The sequence below is a fragment of the Enhydra lutris genome, unplaced genomic scaffold, assembly GCF_002288905.1.
Source record: "Enhydra lutris kenyoni isolate GAN:26980312 unplaced genomic scaffold, ASM228890v2 scaffoldscaffold1, whole genome shotgun sequence".
Lineage (NCBI taxonomy): Eukaryota > Metazoa > Chordata > Mammalia > Carnivora > Mustelidae > Enhydra > Enhydra lutris.
This window is the reverse complement of record NW_019154085.1, coordinates 95,781,820-95,801,773: the sequence shown is the minus strand read 5'-3', so window position 1 is coordinate 95,801,773 and position 19,954 is coordinate 95,781,820. Positions and strand designations below refer to the sequence as shown.

General features: G+C 36.3%; 1 protein-coding gene across 3 annotated transcripts in view; it reads right to left on the bottom strand.

The window, feature by feature from the left end:
• Positions 1 to 19,954, bottom strand: part of LOC111141001 (zinc finger RANBP2-type containing 3) — a 321,399-nt gene that overhangs the window by 192,375 nt on the left and 109,070 nt on the right. For all 3 annotated transcript variants that reach the window (XM_022493314.1, XM_022493323.1, XM_022493331.1), the window contains exon 3: positions 9,693 to 9,711. In XM_022493314.1, the coding sequence (XP_022349022.1) occupies positions 9,693 to 9,711 (19 nt within the window). The remainder of the gene's footprint in view (positions 1 to 9,692; positions 9,712 to 19,954) is intronic.

The window sequence follows — 19,954 nt, the reverse complement described above, 5'->3', positions numbered from 1 at the left end:
TTGTAACATCCACCTTATAATGTACTTGGAAGTGTTAATGTATAATAAAGGTGCCTTAAGGTTCAGTAATAGAAGCAGAGCCTTTCAAATGCATTTGTGGACTGTAAACATTAAATTCCAGAAAGATGTTTTGTATCTGATTGTATCTGGGTAGGGTTTAACTTCCCAGTGCAGACACCTCTGCTTTTCAGTTTGGATTTTTTCCAATATTATTGAGAGAACATTGTAATAACCCAGCTGTATGAAATAGCAGGAGCCCTCAACAAAATTACATCAGCTTCCAAAGAAATCAGGGTAAACTTCTTTAAAATTGAAAAATGCAATCAACTGCATTTGTACTTTGCTAGTATTCTAGGTAAAAAAAAAAAAAATTCACACTAAAAGATAACTTAAAGGAAAGCAAAAAGAGTGTACCTAAATTTTAATAAAGTGTATTAGAAGATCCCCTAATTCCATCTTTTCTCCTTTACCCCTGTGCCTAGAATAAGGTGGATAATAGGCTGTGGACCTGATTTAAAGTACTGGTGCCTGGCAGACAAGATATCCCTCTTGTCCAAATAAAGAGATGTTACTTGATGTGTTCCAATGGTTTCAAGTCAATGACAACAGAAACATTAATAAGAGAAAAGAAGTTCTCTCTCTCTCTCATTCATTCATTCATTCATCCATTCATTCATAAAGCATTAACAGGAAATGTATTCCCCAGATACTATTAGATAGATATGGCTTGAGTCCTAGGAGTTCCCGGCTGTGGGAGAGAAGCAGGTGAGTAGAATATAATTTAAACTATAGTAGAAATGCAAGCTCAGAGGAACTAAGAGGCAACAAGGATGGTGATACAGAGTAAGAGGTATCTGTACTGTTTGTTTTGAATGGTGATTTTGTTGATGGACTTGGGAAAGAATGGGATACAGAAGGAAAGGCATTCATCACAAAAAGAACAATGTAATATAGATATCACAGCATAAAAAAATAAAAGACCAAAAGGAAAATCAATGAGAAAACATTGGTAAGTTAGACTTAAAATTACAAACTTCGGCTCTATGAAAGACACCTTTAAGAATATAAAGACAAGCCACAAACTGGGAGAAAATACATGCAAAACATGTAACTGATAAAGGACTTGGAACTAAAAGAGACAAGGAACTCTTAAATCTTAATAACAAAAAAAGAAACAATCCAGCTTTAAAAAATGAGGAAAAGAACTGAACAGAGACCATACCAAAAATATAGAGAGATGGCATATAAATATACAAATGAATGCTCAACATCATGTCATTAGAGAATTGTAAATTAACATAAAAAGGAGACACTACTGCACAGAGTAGAATGGCTAAAATTAAAAAAAATTAATTTGATAATACCAACTATTAGTAATGTTGCTGAGCAAGAGCATTCATTTATTGGTAGTAGAAATACAAAATGGTACAGCCACTTTAGAAGACAGTTTGACAGCCTCTGACAAAAGTGAATGCAGTCTTATCATATATTATGGGTTTAATTGTGTCCCCCCAAAAAGATATACTTAAGTCTTAACATCCCAGTACTTCAGTATGTAACCTTATTTGGATATAGGGTCATTGCACATGCAGTTAGTTAAGATGATATGTCATATTGGAGCAGGGTGAGCCCTTAATCCAATCTGACTGGTATCCTTATAAAAGAAGAAGAGACATAAACAAACAGAACAGCCTGTGAAGATGGGGGTGGCAATTAAGTGATGCATCTATAAACCCTGAAACACCAAAGATGGCTGGCCATCACCTGAAGCTAGAAGAGAGGCATCACACGTATTCTACCTCAGAGCCCTTAGAAGGAAACAAACCTCTTGACACATTGAGTTCAGTTCTAGCCTCCAAAACTGTGAGAGGATTAAATTTCTGTTCCTTTAAGCCACAGAGCTTGTGAAACTTCCTTAAAGCAGTTTTAGGAGCCTAACCAAACTATACAATCCAGCAATTGCAGTTCTAGATAATTACCCAACTGATTTAAAAACCTACCCAAACAAAAACTTACATGTGGACAGTAACAGTAGCCTTAATAATTGTCAAAGACTGGAAGCAACTATGCTATCAGTTTATTTTAGTGACTAGAAAAACAAACTGTGCACATCCATAAAATGGATTATTCAGTCATAAAAAGGAAAAGTTTCCAAGCCACAAAAGGACACAGATGAATCTTAAAAGCATACGGCTAGGGACGCCTGGGTGGCTCAGTTGGTTGGACGACTGCCTTCGGCTCAGGTCATGATCCCAGACTCCCGGGATCGAGTCCCACTTCAGGCTCCCAGCTCCACGGGGAGTCTGCTTCTCCCTCTGACATTCTCCTTGCTCATGCTCTCTCTCTCAAATAAATAAATAAAATCTTAAAAAAAAAAAAAAGCACACGGCTAACTGAAGAAACCCAGTCTGAAAAATCAGTGAACTGTCTCCTTCCAATTACATGACATTCTAAAAAAGGCAAAATAATAGCCATTAAACACATGAGTGGTTATCTAGGGGTATTGGCTTGGGAAGAATTAAATAAGTCAAGCAAAGGGAATTGTTTAAGGCAGTAAAATTATTCTGTATGATACTGTAATGGTGAATACGAGACATCAAACATTTGTGAAAAGCCATAGAACTTTACATTACAGAGAGTACACTTTAATGTCCACAAATAAGTTTTTAAAAAGTTAGTCAGGGGATCCCATGATGGAATGCAGAATGTGATAAAAGAATTTAAATGTATCATTAAATATGAAACACTCTCACTGAAGGAAGTAGAGGAATAAGATGCTGAGCTAAGTAATTTTAGAATTGAGTGGAATCTGTAAGAATAATGGCAAAAGGAACTGTATGTAAGCACTATATTCTAGTTGACAATTTCCTTTCCCCTGGGTGTACAGGTTAACACTACTGAAATCACTATACATGTATACTGGAATTGAACAATTAAGTAAATGGATGACAGATGGTGGAAGCCAGGATTCTTACTGTCAGAATGGAAGGTTATAGATAAGCAAGGGGAATAGGCTACAATTAACTATGTGGTAATAATTAGAGTTGGAGACATAAGTATGAACAGATGGTTACATATAAAAATATTTGTAAGTATGTGTATTTATGTGTGTATAAGGACACACACATTTTTCCTTGCTCTATCAGCTGAAAGGATCTAGAAGAAATGACACCCCCGCAGATATGAATACACACCTAATTTGTAGATTCCTTCTAATACCATTCTCCAATAAAGAGAAGCCAGGATTTCTTAGAGAAATGGCTGATTCTAGGACCGGGGCAAGAAATATATAAGACGAACCTGGATCATCCTATAGTACTAAGAAGTAAGAAAGTGCTCAAAATATAAATGAAAACCCTTCAAAAAAACCAATGCAGACAAACATAACAGTCTACAACGAAGGGGGGTTTGTCAAAAGGACACCGGAGTGAATTGAAAGAGCTCCCCCTGGCCAAAGCTAGAACAATTTGAGCAGCAGCAACAACAACAACAACAACAAAAACTAGCAGTGGATAATAATCCAAAGCATAAAAATAAATATCCAGGAGTCCATACGATATAAACAAATGATAAAGTGAATGCATGAATGAATGAATTCCAAATAATTTATGGATTTACTCTGCTTTTGAGGAAATGGAGTATAATTTCCTGTTACTTTCTTTAAAAAAAAATACAGTATGGAAAGGAAGGAAAAAATAATAACTTTACAGTGGAGAAATCTGACAAACACTGTATCAAGACATGTGAATCACACCTATGGCAATAAGTCACATTGATGGTAAGTCCTGATCTGGCATAATGACAAAAGCACTTTACCCCTATGAACTTCCTCCCCAAAATGCATTATCCTAGTGTGAGCATAAGAAAAACAGCAGACAAATACCAATTAAGGGTCATTCCATAAAATACTAAACCTTTAATTCTAAAACTATAAAGGTCTTTAAAAACAAGGAAAGTCTGAGAAACTCTCACAACCCCCAGATGCCTCCATAGACATGACTACTAAATGCAATGGGTATCTGGATGGGATCTGGAACAGAAAAGAACATTAGCAAAAAACTGAGCAAACCTAAATAGAGTATGATCTTTAGTTAATCATAACATATGAATATTGGTTCATTAATTAAGACACATATGCCATATTAATCTATGACAATAATAGGGGACTGGGTACACAAGAACTCTGTACTATATAAGAATACTACAAACTTAAAACCTAAATAATTCTAAAAATCTAAAATAAATATTATTTTTTAAAGAGGATATTAAAAAAAATAAGGCTAGCCTTAGAAATAAGGAAAGGAAGGAAACAGGCAAATGATACTGATTTAAAGGAATACAGATACTCTCACCAGCACAAAATTTTTATGCAATTACCCTTATTCTAACAGTCAGCTTCATTCATTTGAGTACCGTGTCCTACAGATTCTTCTGTCCTAACGACTCTTGCTGCTAAATATAGAAAGTCTGGCACCTGGAGACTTCATATAGAATAGTAATTGATAAAGAGACTTAGGAGCTGGATTACTTCAGGTCAAATATTTCCGTTCCTAGCACATACTAGCTGTACATTCTTGGACAATTTGCTTAACCTCTTTGTACCCCAGCTTTCTCACTTATAAAATGAGAGTAATAATAATAATAATAATACCATCTCACAGGAATTGTTGTGAGGATGAAGTAAATTAATACATGAAAAGCATTACAACAGAACCTGGCACACAGGTTTACATATTAACTATTTAACTAGCTCAACCACTCAACAAAATGGATCTATAGACACAGGAGGGTTATAAATCCAAAACTGTGAAGAGCTCAAGGAGCGAGTGTAATTCAGCTTGGGCCTGGTAAAGGAAATCTAAGATCTGTAGATACCAATGGAATAAAAATTGCTATCTCAGCTCTCTTTGTCAAATATGGGTAGGCTTATAAAAAAGAAAAGCTAAAATTCTTCATGTCTATTTTAATTTCTTAGTCCTCAAATCTATAAAGTTAATATTGGCAGAGTCTATATCTCAGTACCAATTTTAAGATCTTCTGAGCAAAAATAACCTTCAAAAGGGGTCCTTCACTCTTTCCACACACCTACACATTTCTGCCTGCAGAGAAACTGACAACAGTTTTCAAACTTGACTTTTGCCTGTAGAAATACTTCTACCAACATGGAACAAGTCCCACAGCCTCTCCCCTCCAAAGTCCTCTTCCAGAGAAGCACCTTGACCAAAAGAAAAGCATTGATAATGATAACTATAGGGCCTTTGTTCCAAATATTTATCTATTAATGTGTCCCAAAATAGCCACAAAGGGAAACCAAGTAGGTCAGCTTAACAAATGGTTTCCTTTTCTTTTGAAAAAGGAAGGAAGCAATGCTTTATTTGGTATACCTCCCACCCCCCACCCCACCACAAATGTTTTCTCAAGTAACAGGAAGGAGGAAATCTTAAAAAAAGTGTGTGTGTGTGTGTGTGTGTGTGTGTGTGTGTGTGTGTGTTAGGGATGGGGGACTAAAATAGAGTACTAACAAAAAAATGTTACATAAGATAAAAGTAGGAATTTTCTGGCTTTGATAATAGCTACTGTAGACAAGTGAAGACAGAATCCACGTACTGAAACTTTTGTCCATCATGACACAACATTAGGCTATTATGTAAATCCAGGATATTAATCCCATCTTCTTAAGTAAAAACGAACATTGTAAAATTTTCTAAATACCATACTTCTATAGAAAACAATAGTTTTTTAAAAAGATTTTATTTATTTTTTTGACACAGAGAGAGAGAAAGAGAGAGACAGCACAAGCAGGAGGAGGGGCAGAGGGAGAAGCAGGCTCCCCACTAAGCAGGTATTCCAATGTGGACCTGAGCTGAAGGCAAACACTTAACCAACTGAGCCACACAGATGCCCTGAGAACAATAGTTTTTAAATACTTGACAAATAAGTTAGGAAATGTGTAGTTTTAATATTTTCCTTCATGGATATCTTATTAAAATACCTGGTTTGTGTTAATGTGAAACTATTTTTCACATTTACAATTACTTTTTAAAGTAGGCTCCATGCCCAGTGTAGAGCCCAATGGAGAGCTTGAACTCACAACCTGTATAGCAAGACCCAAGCCAAAATAAAGAGTTGGACCCTTAACTGACTGAGCCACCAGGTACCCCTGCATTTATAACTTTTTTTTCTTTAAGATTTTTTAATTTATTTATTTGACAGACAGAGATCACAAGTAGGCAGAGAGGCAGACGGGGGGTGGGGGGGAAGCAGGCTCTCCGCAGAGCAGAGAGCCCAACGTGGGGCTCGATCCCAGGACTCTGGGATCATGACCTGAGCCGAAGGCAGAGGCTTTAACCCACTGAGCCACCCAGGCGCCCCTGCATTTACAACTTTTTAATGAATAAACACTTGTAATAATTTTCAAGTGAAGAACATGGACAAAGTGGTTTACAAGTAATTATTAAAAAACAAGGTAACAGTGCAACAGCCTGACTATAGACTGTGGTCTGAATCCAGTATTTATGGAACACAAATTCATAAGAGTTTCTGTATTTACACAGTTCTTGAAACAACATTTAATTCATTAAACCAAGATGGGGGAGAAGGGTGAATAGGAAGTATTTCAAAACAGTTTGTAAAGTTAATTTTATTAAATGTTGCAGCTTTGTTGTTCTCTGAAATTTAATTTTACAACTGAAACACACAATGATCACATAATTAAAATTAAACAGAATTTAAGTCATCATTCCAATTTAAAGTTAATAATTACCTTAAACACTATAGATAGATTATATAAGTTCACAAGGAACGAATACATCAGAAGAAAGATAATAGTGGAAAATACTGGAAGGGGGAGTAATGCCACTTGAAGGAAATCATTTGTTTCTAAAGCTAGGGAAGAAAAATCACAGTAGACAGCTAAATTACACAATATTCCAAGTGGGTATTCAAGCATTTTAAAAAAGGAGGTTTGATAACAGAGATGTAAAATTGCCCTTCTAAGGCTTTCAGCTCTTTGATAAGTCAAATATTCACCATATCAAAACACACTTTTTAATTTAAAAATCAGAAAAAGGTGGTTGACCTCTAAATTATAAACTACATTTCCTTCTCCGACTTGACTACCACTTTGTGATAAGAACAAGAAAAGGAGAACAGTATTAAGAAACCGAATGAAGGTCAAAACCAGAGTTCACATAATTTACATATATACAAGTTCTTTCTACTTCAACACTTTTAATTTACTAACTTTCATCCACATTAGTTTAGTAAAATTCCATAAAAATGGCATTTCAAGTCTACTGCTAACAGAGGATATTAGAGGTTGTAAGCTATGATCTTGCATTTGTATATCACACCATTGAGGATTCTTTTTTCATAATTAACATCATTGATAGGATTTAACATAATAACCCTGTAAAGTCAAATAGGTGCAAAAGACTGAGTCTTTAAAATGTGGGTGAAAAGAGAGAAGTAAATATGATGGATACAAAGTGGAGAGTTGTTTTTTTTTTTTTTAAGTGCTGAGGAGATATTAAATAGTTCTTTTTAATCTATTAAATTAAGAAATAAGAATGCTGTTGTAAGAATGGTGTTGAATTCACTCAACATGTGACAAGTGCTGTGAAACTTTAAATAGTAAGAGATGAGGAAAAGCAGTTGGTATAATGAAAAACTTACTGTCTAAAGGTTCATCATGAGGTCCATACAATCCTTAGTCTAATGTTAACTGAGGAGAAGCAGGAGTTGGTTGAAGAAAAGTTAAGGAGGCTTAAGGGGTCAATCAAGTGTTTATTTCAATCCATGGACAATTCCATAGATTTAAGGCCCATTCAAATGTGTCTATGATGTCTCCATGACATCAAAGTGAAGAACAAGGTAGGAATGATGTAACACAGCTGTTAAGATTTTCCTTCTCAATCACTTGTAGAGAGATTATCAAGATGGCTGTTAGCTGACACAGTATCATCTCTATAGACATAAAATTGATTTGTTCAAAAACTGATATAGAGGCACCTGGGTGGCTCAGTTGAGTGCTGGACTCTGGTTTTGGCTCAGGTGCTGATCTCAGGGTTGTGGAATCAAGCCCCATGTTGGGCTCTGTGCTCAACACAGAGTTGGCTTCAGATTCTCTCTCCTTCTCTCTCTCTCCCTCCCCCACTGCTCCTCCCCTTGCTCACTTATGCGCACTTTGTCTCTAGAATAAACAAAAAAATAAAACCTTTAAATGGACTACCATAAAAAAACTGATATAAATACACACATGCATCATATAAGTATCACAGATATATTTTATACATATTATACAAAATGGTTATGTCTAGTTTTGAGGTTTTGAAGGTTGAAGGGTAAGTTTAAATTCCTATTTGTGAAAAACGATCAGGGACAAAAAACGTGAACCTCTTTCAGTCATTTTGGACTAACAAGTTTATTAATTTATGAAGAGGCTTTTGGAATTCATCCTGTTCCAAAATAGAAATTGCTGTTGTTTCCCAAATGTCTATGTCCTGTCCCTTCAATTACATTGTTGAAGTCCTTCATAGGCAATGACTATGTTTATAACTCCTAACATCAAATCTAAACAAATGCCTGTAGAATAAAGATTTCAAACTAAAAACTTCAGTAATTATAAATCAGCATAAACCAAGTAACCCTGTATTAACCTTTCTGCACACCATTCTTGTTCGTGTTACACTGTAATTCATTTTTTCCCTAAAGAAGAGACTGTGGAGATAAGCCACTGGTGAGTCTTTATGTAACTAAAGCTAAGACAGTCAATCAAGAGAATCTCTTTGGTTCCACTTTATTTTTTAAAAAATTCAGTATATGGGGTGCCTGGGTGGCTCAGTCATTAAGCGGCTGCCTTGGGCTCAAGTCATGATCCCAGGGTCCTGGGATCAAGCCCTGCATCAGGTTCCCTGCTCCGTGGGAAGCCTGCTTCTCCCTCTCCCACCTCCCTGCTTGTGTTCCCTCTCTTGCTGTGTCTCCGTCAAATAAATAAAATCTTAAAAAAAAAAAAAAAAATTCAGTATGCTTCATCATTTCTATTTTTTTAAATGTTTGCTGTTACTTTTAAAGGCATCATGAAAACAGCAACACATTTCTCAAACTGAATAAAAATTCGAACTTATTGATTCGCATTACTGAGAATGTATGTAAAGAGTATCATGGTTTATATAACAAAGAATGGTTATATAACAAGAACATCCATTTCAGCAAGAAAACATTATTATATATAAGTACATGGTACTTAAATGCATCAAACTGTTTTGTTTAGTGATAATAAAATAGTACTTTAATATTATGTTTCACACTAATATGGAACAATTAACAATAACTTCTAGAGCAATTTTTTTAAAAATTCAACTTTTAAGCAAGCAGTACTATGACCAAAGAAAGAGTTCAGTTTCATCTGAGGCTGAATTTTAAAGCACATTCATGCTTTTTCTGCCAACAACATAAAATTTTGTATCACTAATGTTAATAATAATAGGTTTCATGTACACACCTGCATGTGCATAATATGTGCATGCACAAATACAGACATGTTCATTCTCATTCTCTTTGTCCCCTCTCCTTCTCTCTCCATATATAGACATACAGTCATACGGAAAGACAAAGAATACACAGTAAATAGCAGACACTAAAAATTGGTTGTGGAATTTTATAAAAGACATAAAAATCATGAAAACACTTACTTCATCAGCCACCATACATCTGGAAAAAAAAAAATAAAACCAAGTTAATATTTTAATGATCAAAGTCAATCACTTTAAAAATTCTAAGTAGCTTGCCAGAAAACAGTTTACAAATGTTAAAGCACTGGGACGCCTGGGTGGTTCAGTTGGTTAAGCAGCTGCCTTCGGCTCAGGTCATGATCCCAGCGTCCTGGGATCGAGTCCCGCATCGGGCTCCTTGCTCGGCAGGGAGCCTGCTTCTCCCTCTGCCTCTGCCTGCCACTCTGTCTGCCTGTGCTTGCTCTCTCTCTCTCTCTCTCTGACAAAAAAAAAAAAAATCTTTAAAAAAAAAAAAAAAAAAAACAAATGTTAAAGCACTAATCCAGAGAGAGGTGTCTACAAATGTGCTTGAGAACACGGGCCAGTGCTGATTTTATAAGACTCTCCAGCTGCCAATGGCACATGGGTATGCAGGAAGGTTAGAGCTTCAGAAATGTTTCCCACGTCCACCCATGGAGATAGTTAAAATAACCATTCAAAAATGAGGGCAAAATGGCAAATGACTTACCAATGACTTCCCTCCTTACTAATGAATCTTAAAATTGGCCTTTAGAGATTAGAAGAATACTATGTTAAAGCACAAGAAAATAAATCTTAGCCACGTATTGCATGTTATATCTACAATTTTCTACGCTGCATTATATATGCTAAGCCTACCTTCAAAATGAATTTTGGTTTCTACTATTTGGCTAAATTTTCTCTTCACTATTCTTTCTTATTCACCTATAGAAGTAAATTCTATCCACTGAAAATTGAGAAGATAGGGATCATAAACTGAAAATCCAAAGAGCAAAAAGAAAGAATAGCAGGTGTGCTCAGGATCATGAGCGGTCCCTTCCCTTTCCCTCTGCTCATATGTTTTGTTTCTTAAATTCCACATACAAGTGAAATCATAAGGTATTTGCCCTTCTCTGACTGACTTATTTCATTTAGCATAATATGCTCTAGTTCCATCCCTGTCATTGCAAATGGCAAGATTTCATTCTTTTTGATGGCTGAGCAATATATACACCACACTTTCTTCATCCATTCATCTGTCAGTAGACATCTGGGCTCTTTCCATACTTTGGCTATTGCGAGCATTGTTGCTATAAAGACTGTGGTGCGTGTGCCCCCATTGAATCACTATGTTTGTATCCCTTAGAAAAATACCTAGTAGTGCAATTGCGGGGTCATAGAGTAGTTCTCCTTTTTAACTTTTGGAGGACCCTGCATGCTGTTTTCCAGAGTGGCTGCTCCAGTTTGCATTCCTACCAACAGTGTAAGGAGGTTCCTCGTTCTCGGCATCCTCACCAACATCTGTTGTTTCCTGAGTTATTCATTTTAGCCATTCTGACCAGTGTGAAGCAGTATCTCATTGTGGTTTTGATTTCTATTTCGATGCCAAATGATGTTGAGTATTTTTTTCATGTGCCTGTTGGCCATTTGTATGTCTTCTTTGGAGAAATGTCTATTCATGTGAGCAAGACACAAACTTATTAAAGATTTTATTTATTTATTTGACAGATCACAAGTAGGCAGACAGGCAGGGTGGGTGGGGGAAGCAGGCTCCCTGCTGAGCAGAAAGCCCGATGTGGGGCTCAATCCCAGGACCCAGAGATCATGACCTGAGCCGAAGGCTTAATCCAGTGAGCCACCCAGGCGACCCCAAGACACAAATTTAATGAGGAAGGGAATTGTGAGAAAATCTGGAAGAAGAGTATTCTTAAACAAAGTGATCCATAAGAGCAAGGGCCTGAGATAAGGAAGGAACAAGTAATTAAGAAGCAACAAGGAAGCTAATGAGACTAACATGCACTAAGTCAGGAAAATGGTAGAAAATAAGGTTGCAAGGCAGCTGGGAGAGCCTTATGGCATGGAGAGCCTCGTAAGCAACTGCACAGAGTTTGGATTTTCTTAGAATCCTTTGGAGGGAAGCAACATTTTACCTTTTAAAAAAAGATTACTCTGGGGACGCCTGGGTGGCTCAGTTGGTTAAGCAGCTGCCTTCGGCTCAGGTCATGATCCCAGCGTCCTGGGATCGAGTCCCGCATCGGGCTCCTTGCTTGGCAGGGAGCCTGCTTCTCCCTCTGCCTCTGCCTGCCACTCTGTCTGCCTGTGCTTGCTCTCTTTCTCTCTCTCTCTCTCTGACAAATAAATAAACAAATTCTTTAAAAAAAAAAAAAAAAGATTACTCTGATTCATAGGGGATAAACTGTAGAGGGCAAGAGCAGAAGCAGGAAGAATATTGAGGAGGCACCTGAAGTAGACTAGAAGGGAAACAATGATGTACAAATGAGTGGTAGAGGTGGAGGTGTAAGAAGTGATCAATTTAGGTACATTTTGAAAGAACAGCCAATAGGATTTGTGAATTAATTGGAATGTGGATGTAAAAATAAAAGAAGTCAAGAATGAGCCTCGTGGTGGGTATTAAGGAGGGCACGTATTGCATGGAGCATTGGGTGTGGTGCATAAACAATGAATTCTGGAACACTGAAAGGAAATAAAATAAAATAAAATGAAAAAAAAAAAGAATGAATCTTAAGATACTGACTTACGCAATTAACCATAAAAAATGGTAGAGATGCCATTCACTGAGATAAGAAAGACTTGGGAGAAGTAGGTTTGGTCATGACAATCAAGCATTGAACATACAACCTTTGTTGGATACAAATGGATACAAAGGTTGTATCCATTACATTACCAAGATGAACTGTTGAGTAGACAACAGCATATGTGCGTCAAAGGAATGGTAAGAACTGGAGATATAATAAAGTTGAAAGTTATCAGAAACTAAATGGCACAGGAATGAGTGAGGGTCGAAAGTATTCTGAAACATGACAACTTGACTGTGGCTTTTTCCTTTCTATGCCAACTCCAAGTTCTTGAACTTTCTAATGTTAAGCAGCTGCTGAGACCTGCACACTATTATACATCTTAAGGCTCTAGTGAGGTAACATCAGAGCAAACTGGTGTACAGTTACATTGTCCCGTGGGTGGCTAACTTACTGAAAAGTAGCATCACTATAATAACTTGGCTTCCAGGTATCTGAAGACCCCCATGGTAAAATTACCTCTAATCTCTTGGAATATGCTGTATTTTCCTATTATAAAACAGATGAGTATTCCCTACTTTAGAATGAGAGTAGTTCAAGTAGATTAGAGAGCATTACACTTCTTTTAGGATTCTCTAGTGGGCTGTCCTTATACTTCAGGCTCTGTACCTATTATGAATTCCAGGATTCCTGCAGTTAAGGACAGTTCAACAACCAGACATGATTTTCAGTGAGCCATCACAAAAAAAAAAAAAAACAAAGGACCATGTAAGAGGCTCCAACATATGAAAGAACAGAGTAAGACTGAATAATCAGAACATGTACCTATTGAAAAAGGAAGTGCTAGAAAAGAAAAGACTTGCACTAAAATTGTTAGAGCATTTACATAATTTCTAATACAACACACATACACACTGAAGCTTAAAACCATGATTTTCAAGCTATTAAAATAAGCACATGAGGGGCGCCTGGGTGGCTCAGTGGGTTAAGCCGCTGCCTTCGGCTCGGGTCGTGGTCTCGGGGTCCTGGGATTGAGCCCCGCATAGGGCTCTCTGCTCAGTGGGGAGCCTGCTTCCTCCTCTCTCTCTGCCTGCCTCTCTGACTGCTTGTGATCTCTCTCTGTCAAATAAATAAATAAATAAATAATCTTTAAAAAAAAATAAAATAAATAAAATAAGCACATGAATTTAAAAAAGATCATTATTGACACCTAATTAAGTAGATGGGAAGATGAAGTGCAAGGATTATCTCAAAATACAGAGCACAGACTGAAGTAAATGATAATAGTAACAGAAAAGAAAAATTACTTGGATAGACCCAAAAAATTAATATGTGAAAAATATGTATTCAAAAAGAGAAAAGACACCATGTGAAAAAGAGGGAACAATTAAGTAAGTAATAAAAGAAAAGTTCTCCAGGCTGAAAAAATATCTAATTGGAAAAGGTAACTAAGTTTCAGGTTGGAAGAGAAAAGACAAATATCTACTCATATCCTTATAAAATTATTGATCTAAAGAATAATAAAAAACCTTGTAAATGTTCAGACAGAAAGAACAACCATCCATAAATGGAAAAACCAAGATGGCATTCTTATCATCATCAACACTAGAAGCTAAAAAACCATGAAGGAGGATCTGGACTACCTGAAAAGAAAGCAGAACTCATGAATCTTTTATCTAGCCAAGATTCCCCTTATTTGTAAGCAACAGCAAAAAGATATTTGAGGCCAACCAATATCTCCAAGATTATAAAACACAAGTAAACCAGAGGAGGAAAAATGCTTACGAAAATAACCAAACAAAAAACACACCTTAACACAGATTCAAAACAGGAGAAGATAAAAAGGAAATCCTGTCAACAATGAAGGTTCATATCCATGAATATAATGGGTGCTGTGTATTCTACTTAAGGACTCTAGAAGCAAAAGGGACATACTCTGAAAATCTGTAAGTGAAAAATTAAAGAGAGGTAATAAAGGAGAGGGGGTACTAACACTATTCTAAAGCAGAACACCAAACATAATTTTTAAAGTCAGGAGACTAACTGAAATTAGCTAAGAAATAAGAGTATAGGGAGAAGAGAAGAGAGCTATGGCTGACCCCTGCAGGACTCCAACAAATAGGGGTAAAAGTGGAGAAGGACCCAGCAAAAAGGACTGAGAAGGAGCGCCCACTAATATAAAAAGATATAAGAGGACTGTGATGCCCTAGAAGCCAAATAAAGACATTCTTTTGAGAAGGGGAGAATGAACAACTATAGTAAAGGCTTCTTAAAAAAAATCTAGTAAAATGAGGTCTGAGAATTGGCCCTTTGATTTGGGAAGAGATCATTCATAACTCTACAAAAGCAATGCTGATAAAATGGTAGGAGACAAAAGCCTCCTGTGAGTAGGTTCAAGAGAGAATGGGAAGATAGAAAAGGGAAACAGTAAATAGAGATTACTGGCACAAGGAATTATCCTGTAAAAGGAAGCAGAGAAACATGGTAGTAGTTGGCAGGAAAACTAGGGCCCAGAGAAGACTTTTTTTTAAAAACACAGAATAGTATAAATAGCCCAGGTTAAGTATCTTATTGATCCCATGAGTGAAATATCTAGCAGGCAGATAGAAGGGTGGATCAGGAACTAAGGAATCAAGTGAAGACAGTAACTAAAAATGAGAAAGGAGCTACTCATGAAGATGATCATAGAGAAAACGGAAATGAATGAGGTTCTCATGTGTAAATTGTAAAAAGATAGGAATTTTTCATGGCTAGTACCTTGGGAAACAACCTCATTTAGGAAAAAAAGGGAAGGAAGGAAAGTTGAAAGAGAACAGGGATTAGGGTTTAAGAAGCCATGGGGAAATACATTAACAGAGAAAATCGGTTAAGTGTCCAAATGCCACAAAGATGTTGCAAAGGATGAGGGCTAAAAGGCCATCATAAAAGTTACCAGGAGCTTACTTGTAAGCGTTATTGCAAAAGTGGTTAAGAAGACGGTGGGCAGCAAAAAATGGGAGTCAACAGATATAGAGTAATTAAAAAGAAATTTTGGTAGCAAAAAAAAAAAAAAAGGTTAAAAATAGAGCAATAGCATAGAACATGTTGGAAACGTTAAGAGTGGGCAAGGGGTCAAAACTTCGAAAGCCTAACTGCGTTACCATAATTTAAAAAGGGAAAATATGGCCAATACAATTTCTCACTTCAGAGAAATTTTACACCACATTTGATTGAAACTAAATTTTACTTTGTAATCAAAAGACTATAGCCATAGCTGTAATTATCCACAGAAATAAAAATAGCTTTTTCTCTCATTGGGAAATGGCAAGCACAATGTGTTACAGGTACTTTAACCTATAGCTAAAAAGTAAACTTCCTTCTTTAAAGGAGTATCTATTGTATTTGCCAAGCCTGGTGTGATGTGCCAACAGCCATATAATTCTATCTGAATTTTACAAGCAGTTCAGTTTTCCAGTGTTACAAAAAATAAATAATATTCTTTGTTCCAAATCCATGTTAACTGCTTGAATTATAATTTATCCAGCTTGGCTACAGACATCAAAAAGCAACTTTTCATTTCACTGAGTTGTTTCCAAAAGCTTGAGGCTCCTTACATTAATCATCCACTTACAGTATCAAGACATATATATTCCAGTGTTTGCAGCAGCCATATCTTTGGATGCAAATGCTCGGTGTTTGCTATTTTTAGCTCAAATTTTCATACAGCTAGAAGAGAGAAAGCTAAACAGCATTATAGTTTTCTGAGAATCATTTTACCCACCAGCTAAATTTCTAATTTAAGACTCACAGAACTGAACAATTTGTGTTTAACCCAAAGCTTTTCTCCAATTCCTTTATATTAAAAAAACCCACCTTTTAAATAACTAACACCCATATTTCTTGAACTTATCATGTCTGTAAGAAGCAAGCAGCAAAAGAGTATTTTGGTAACACTACAGCAAGAGAACAGCCAGAGAATATTTTGGCAACACTGACAATTCAGTGAGGTGAACACATGTAAGATGAACATATGTAAGATGTCTGGAATGCTAAGTGCAGAAACCAGGACTTGGTACCTGACCACAAGTTCTGCTTAGTCAATTACCATGCACGTTTTGGCCTCAGAAGTGGGCTATTTCCTCTGGGAAAATATTAACCTTCTAGATATTTATACACAGTTTGTCCTTGAGGAACAATCAACCATCTATATACTAAACTATATTATATACCATATTACACTTTAGTATATATACCCGAGCAGTGCTAACTTAATGCAACTTTAACAAACCTCACGCACTCTCCCCAGAGACAGAACTACAGGGACCATGGTTTCAGAAGATCAAATCATAATACTTTCTGCAGCCAGGGCAAAGTCTCAAAATACTTTCCCCTCATAACTACAAAAGTTCAACATAATAAAATGGCCTTTATTTTGTTTAGCTTTAATATTACTTTTTGAACAAGGGATATATCCACATGTACACAATTCAAGAGGTACAAATATGGAAAGTCCTTCTCCAATCTCTATTCGTCAAGTGTGTCCCAGATATTAGCTGCTCTGAAAATGACAAAGTTACCAATTTCTTGTGTAGCCTTTTAGAAATATTTTGTTTAAGCATGGGTGTGTGTGTGTGTGTGTGTGTGTGTGTGTGTGTGTACACACACATATATCAAATAACATTAGATTTAACCTTTCTTGATCTTGTGTAAAATCCCAAAAGTGCACAATATAGCATGTAACAGGATGAAAAAGAAAAGGAAAAAAACTGAGGTGGAAATATTTTTTTAGGGGTGCCTGGGTGGCTCAGATAGTTAAGTGTCTGCCTTCAGCTCAGGTCATGATCTCCAGGTTTGGGGATTCAGCCCCATGTCTGGCAACCAGCTCAGCAGGGAGTCTGCTTCTCCCTTTCCCTCTGCCTCTCCCCCTAATTCTGCTGTCTCTCTCTCAAATGAATAAATAAAAATCTCTAAAACTATATATATTTTTAAATTCTTGTTTCCATTGCTTTGGCAAATGACAAGTGTCTATACACACACACACACACACACACACACACACACACACATATATACATACATACATACACACACATATAGTCAGGAAACCTTCAAGTTCAGCTCTTCTCTAGCTTGGCCTCTTCATAGACCCCTGGGATAGAACCACTTTCTGGAAAAGCTCTCCTGGGCTTCCCAGATGCTCCTGATTCTCCTCCTAACTCTAATCTCTATCTCTTTACTCTATGCCTCCACCTCCACCCACCTTGTTTGGTGTTCAACCTTTATAATCATCTTCTCTTTGTGTTCTACCTCTATTCCTAAGGCTCTCATCCATTCTCTTAGTTTGAAGTGATACCCATATAAGTCCTAAATCTGTACCTAAGGTTTTTAGCATATGCTCCAGATTCACATTTAAAACCACTATTTGGGGCGCCTGGGTGGCTCAGTGGGTTAAGCCTCTGCCTTCGGCTCAGGTCATGGTCTTGGGGCCCTGGGATCGAGCCCCGCATCGGTCTCTCTGCTCAGCAGGGAGCCTGCTTCCCCTCTTCTCTCTCTCTGCCTGCCTCTCTGCCTGCTTGTGATCTCTGTCAAATAAATAAACAAAATATTAAAAAAAAAAATAAAAATAAAACCACTATTTGGACATCTTTTTTCCCTTGATACCCTGAAGTTATTATCACATGTTATGCATGTTGATATCTGAAACTAAAGCTAAGTAAACCATAGACATAAACAAAATAAAATAAAATAAAATAAAATAAAGATTTCTAAAGGAATTATTCAAACAATTGATCTGAGTCTGTGATTCTTGTCCTTGGGCCAGAAATTTCTGTTTAAAATTAAAATTACAAAACAACAGTATTTATTTTGGTTGCATATCAAACCAGTCTGCTGGATTTCTGGAAAACCTTAAAGCAGTGCTTTTATTTGCAAGTATATGATTAAATATATCCTAGACCTCTATATCCAGCTTCCTCATCTCATCTATTTTATGAAATGACTAAGGCAAGTAGGCTGAGCTGTGATCAAATGAGGTAAGAGAGTGCTTTGTAAATGGAAAGAAACCATAAAAACTTTATTGTTGTTTTGCTGATGATAAGTTCTGTTCAACAAATAACGATGCTCAGTGTCAGTAACTAAATACTGGCAATAGATATAGGGGACTTACAGAGAACAGGAGCTTCAAATTTAGGCATTAAAAACAAAAGGATATGAGATTTGACTTTAAAAACTGGTTTTATAAACAATGTTTGCTTTAGGATGCAAGCCAAGAACAGAAACTCAATTCAAAATGGCTTAATCATGAAAAATAATTAATATATCACATAATTCATTACAAGAAATTCTGGAGTGGGATGGTTCCAGGGTGGTTAATTCCACAGCCCATTCATATCATCTTTCTATTCTGTCATCCTAAGTAAGCTCCAGACAATTCATCCTTACCCACCAATGTTCAGAAGCACAGGGAAAAGAGTCCTTACAGAATTCTAGAGTCTGTTAATAGGAAAGTAAGAGAACAAAGACTTTAGGTAAAGCAAGTCACATGTGCTACACCTGTTACGACTTTGAAAATCACCTGGGTAGCTCAGTCAGTTAAGTGTCTGCCCTCAGTTCAGGTCATGATCCTGCCATCTAGGATCCAACCCTGCACTGGGCTCCCTGCTCAGCCGGGAGTCTGCTTGTCCCTCTCCCATTGCTCCTCCCCCTGCTTGTGCATGCACGCTTTCTCTCTCTCTCTCAAATAAATAAATAAAATCTCAAAAAAATGAAAAAGAAAAACCAACCAAGTTAGAATGATATTCAGTGCTTTGTTTTCTTTTAGCTCTTTTTACCCATTATGAAACACGAGTCATACAGAAAGGGCATAAAAGGTACCCAAAAGATGTGAGGTAATGTGAACAAATCCTATGTGCATACCAAAAACCAAGTAAGTTTTTAAAAAGAATTGCTGTTTCTGTTCATGAGCATTAAAAAAATTAAACTAGTCCCTAATGCTTGATAATACCTTGAAAATATTGTGCTTCATTAGTCTGACTTCATTAGCACAAAATTGCCCCATAACTTTTACTAATAAGAGCAAAATAGGAAAAAAATCTCTGTATTCGCCTAGATGGCTTTTTAAAAAAGGTGTGTATCAGCTGTTTTGAGAGAATTATTATTGTTTTCAGGATGTATAATAATTCCCACTGGGCCATTATATCGCATAATAGCTTTTACACAATTATTTATTCTTGTTTATAAAGCTTCAGGTCAAAAGAGTTGATTATTCCTACAGCAATTAGTGGAAGATTTTTAAGGCTTAATTAGACAATAACAAACAGTAACATTCATTAGAATATATTAGAGTTACGAAGAAAATACAGTTTATATAAAAAGAAACTAAGAAGTAAATTAGGTCTGCTTAATCTATCCTAAAGTGATTTTAAATGTAGAAAAAATGATTCGATAGTACCAAAATTGCTTTGTTAATAAAGACATGTACATCAGTGATACTTAAATGTAGACAGGTAGATGGAGAAATAAGTTAAATAATTTATTACAAATTGAGAGCCTCTCTCAGAATATAATAGAATATAATAGGAATTCTTTATGAATTCCTTTTTTGCCTGGCTTTAGATTTATTGAATTATATGTAAATAACGCCTGAAAATATTTCAAAAATGAGAATACATTTACAAACCTAAGAATAAAGCACAAAATAAAAACAACTCA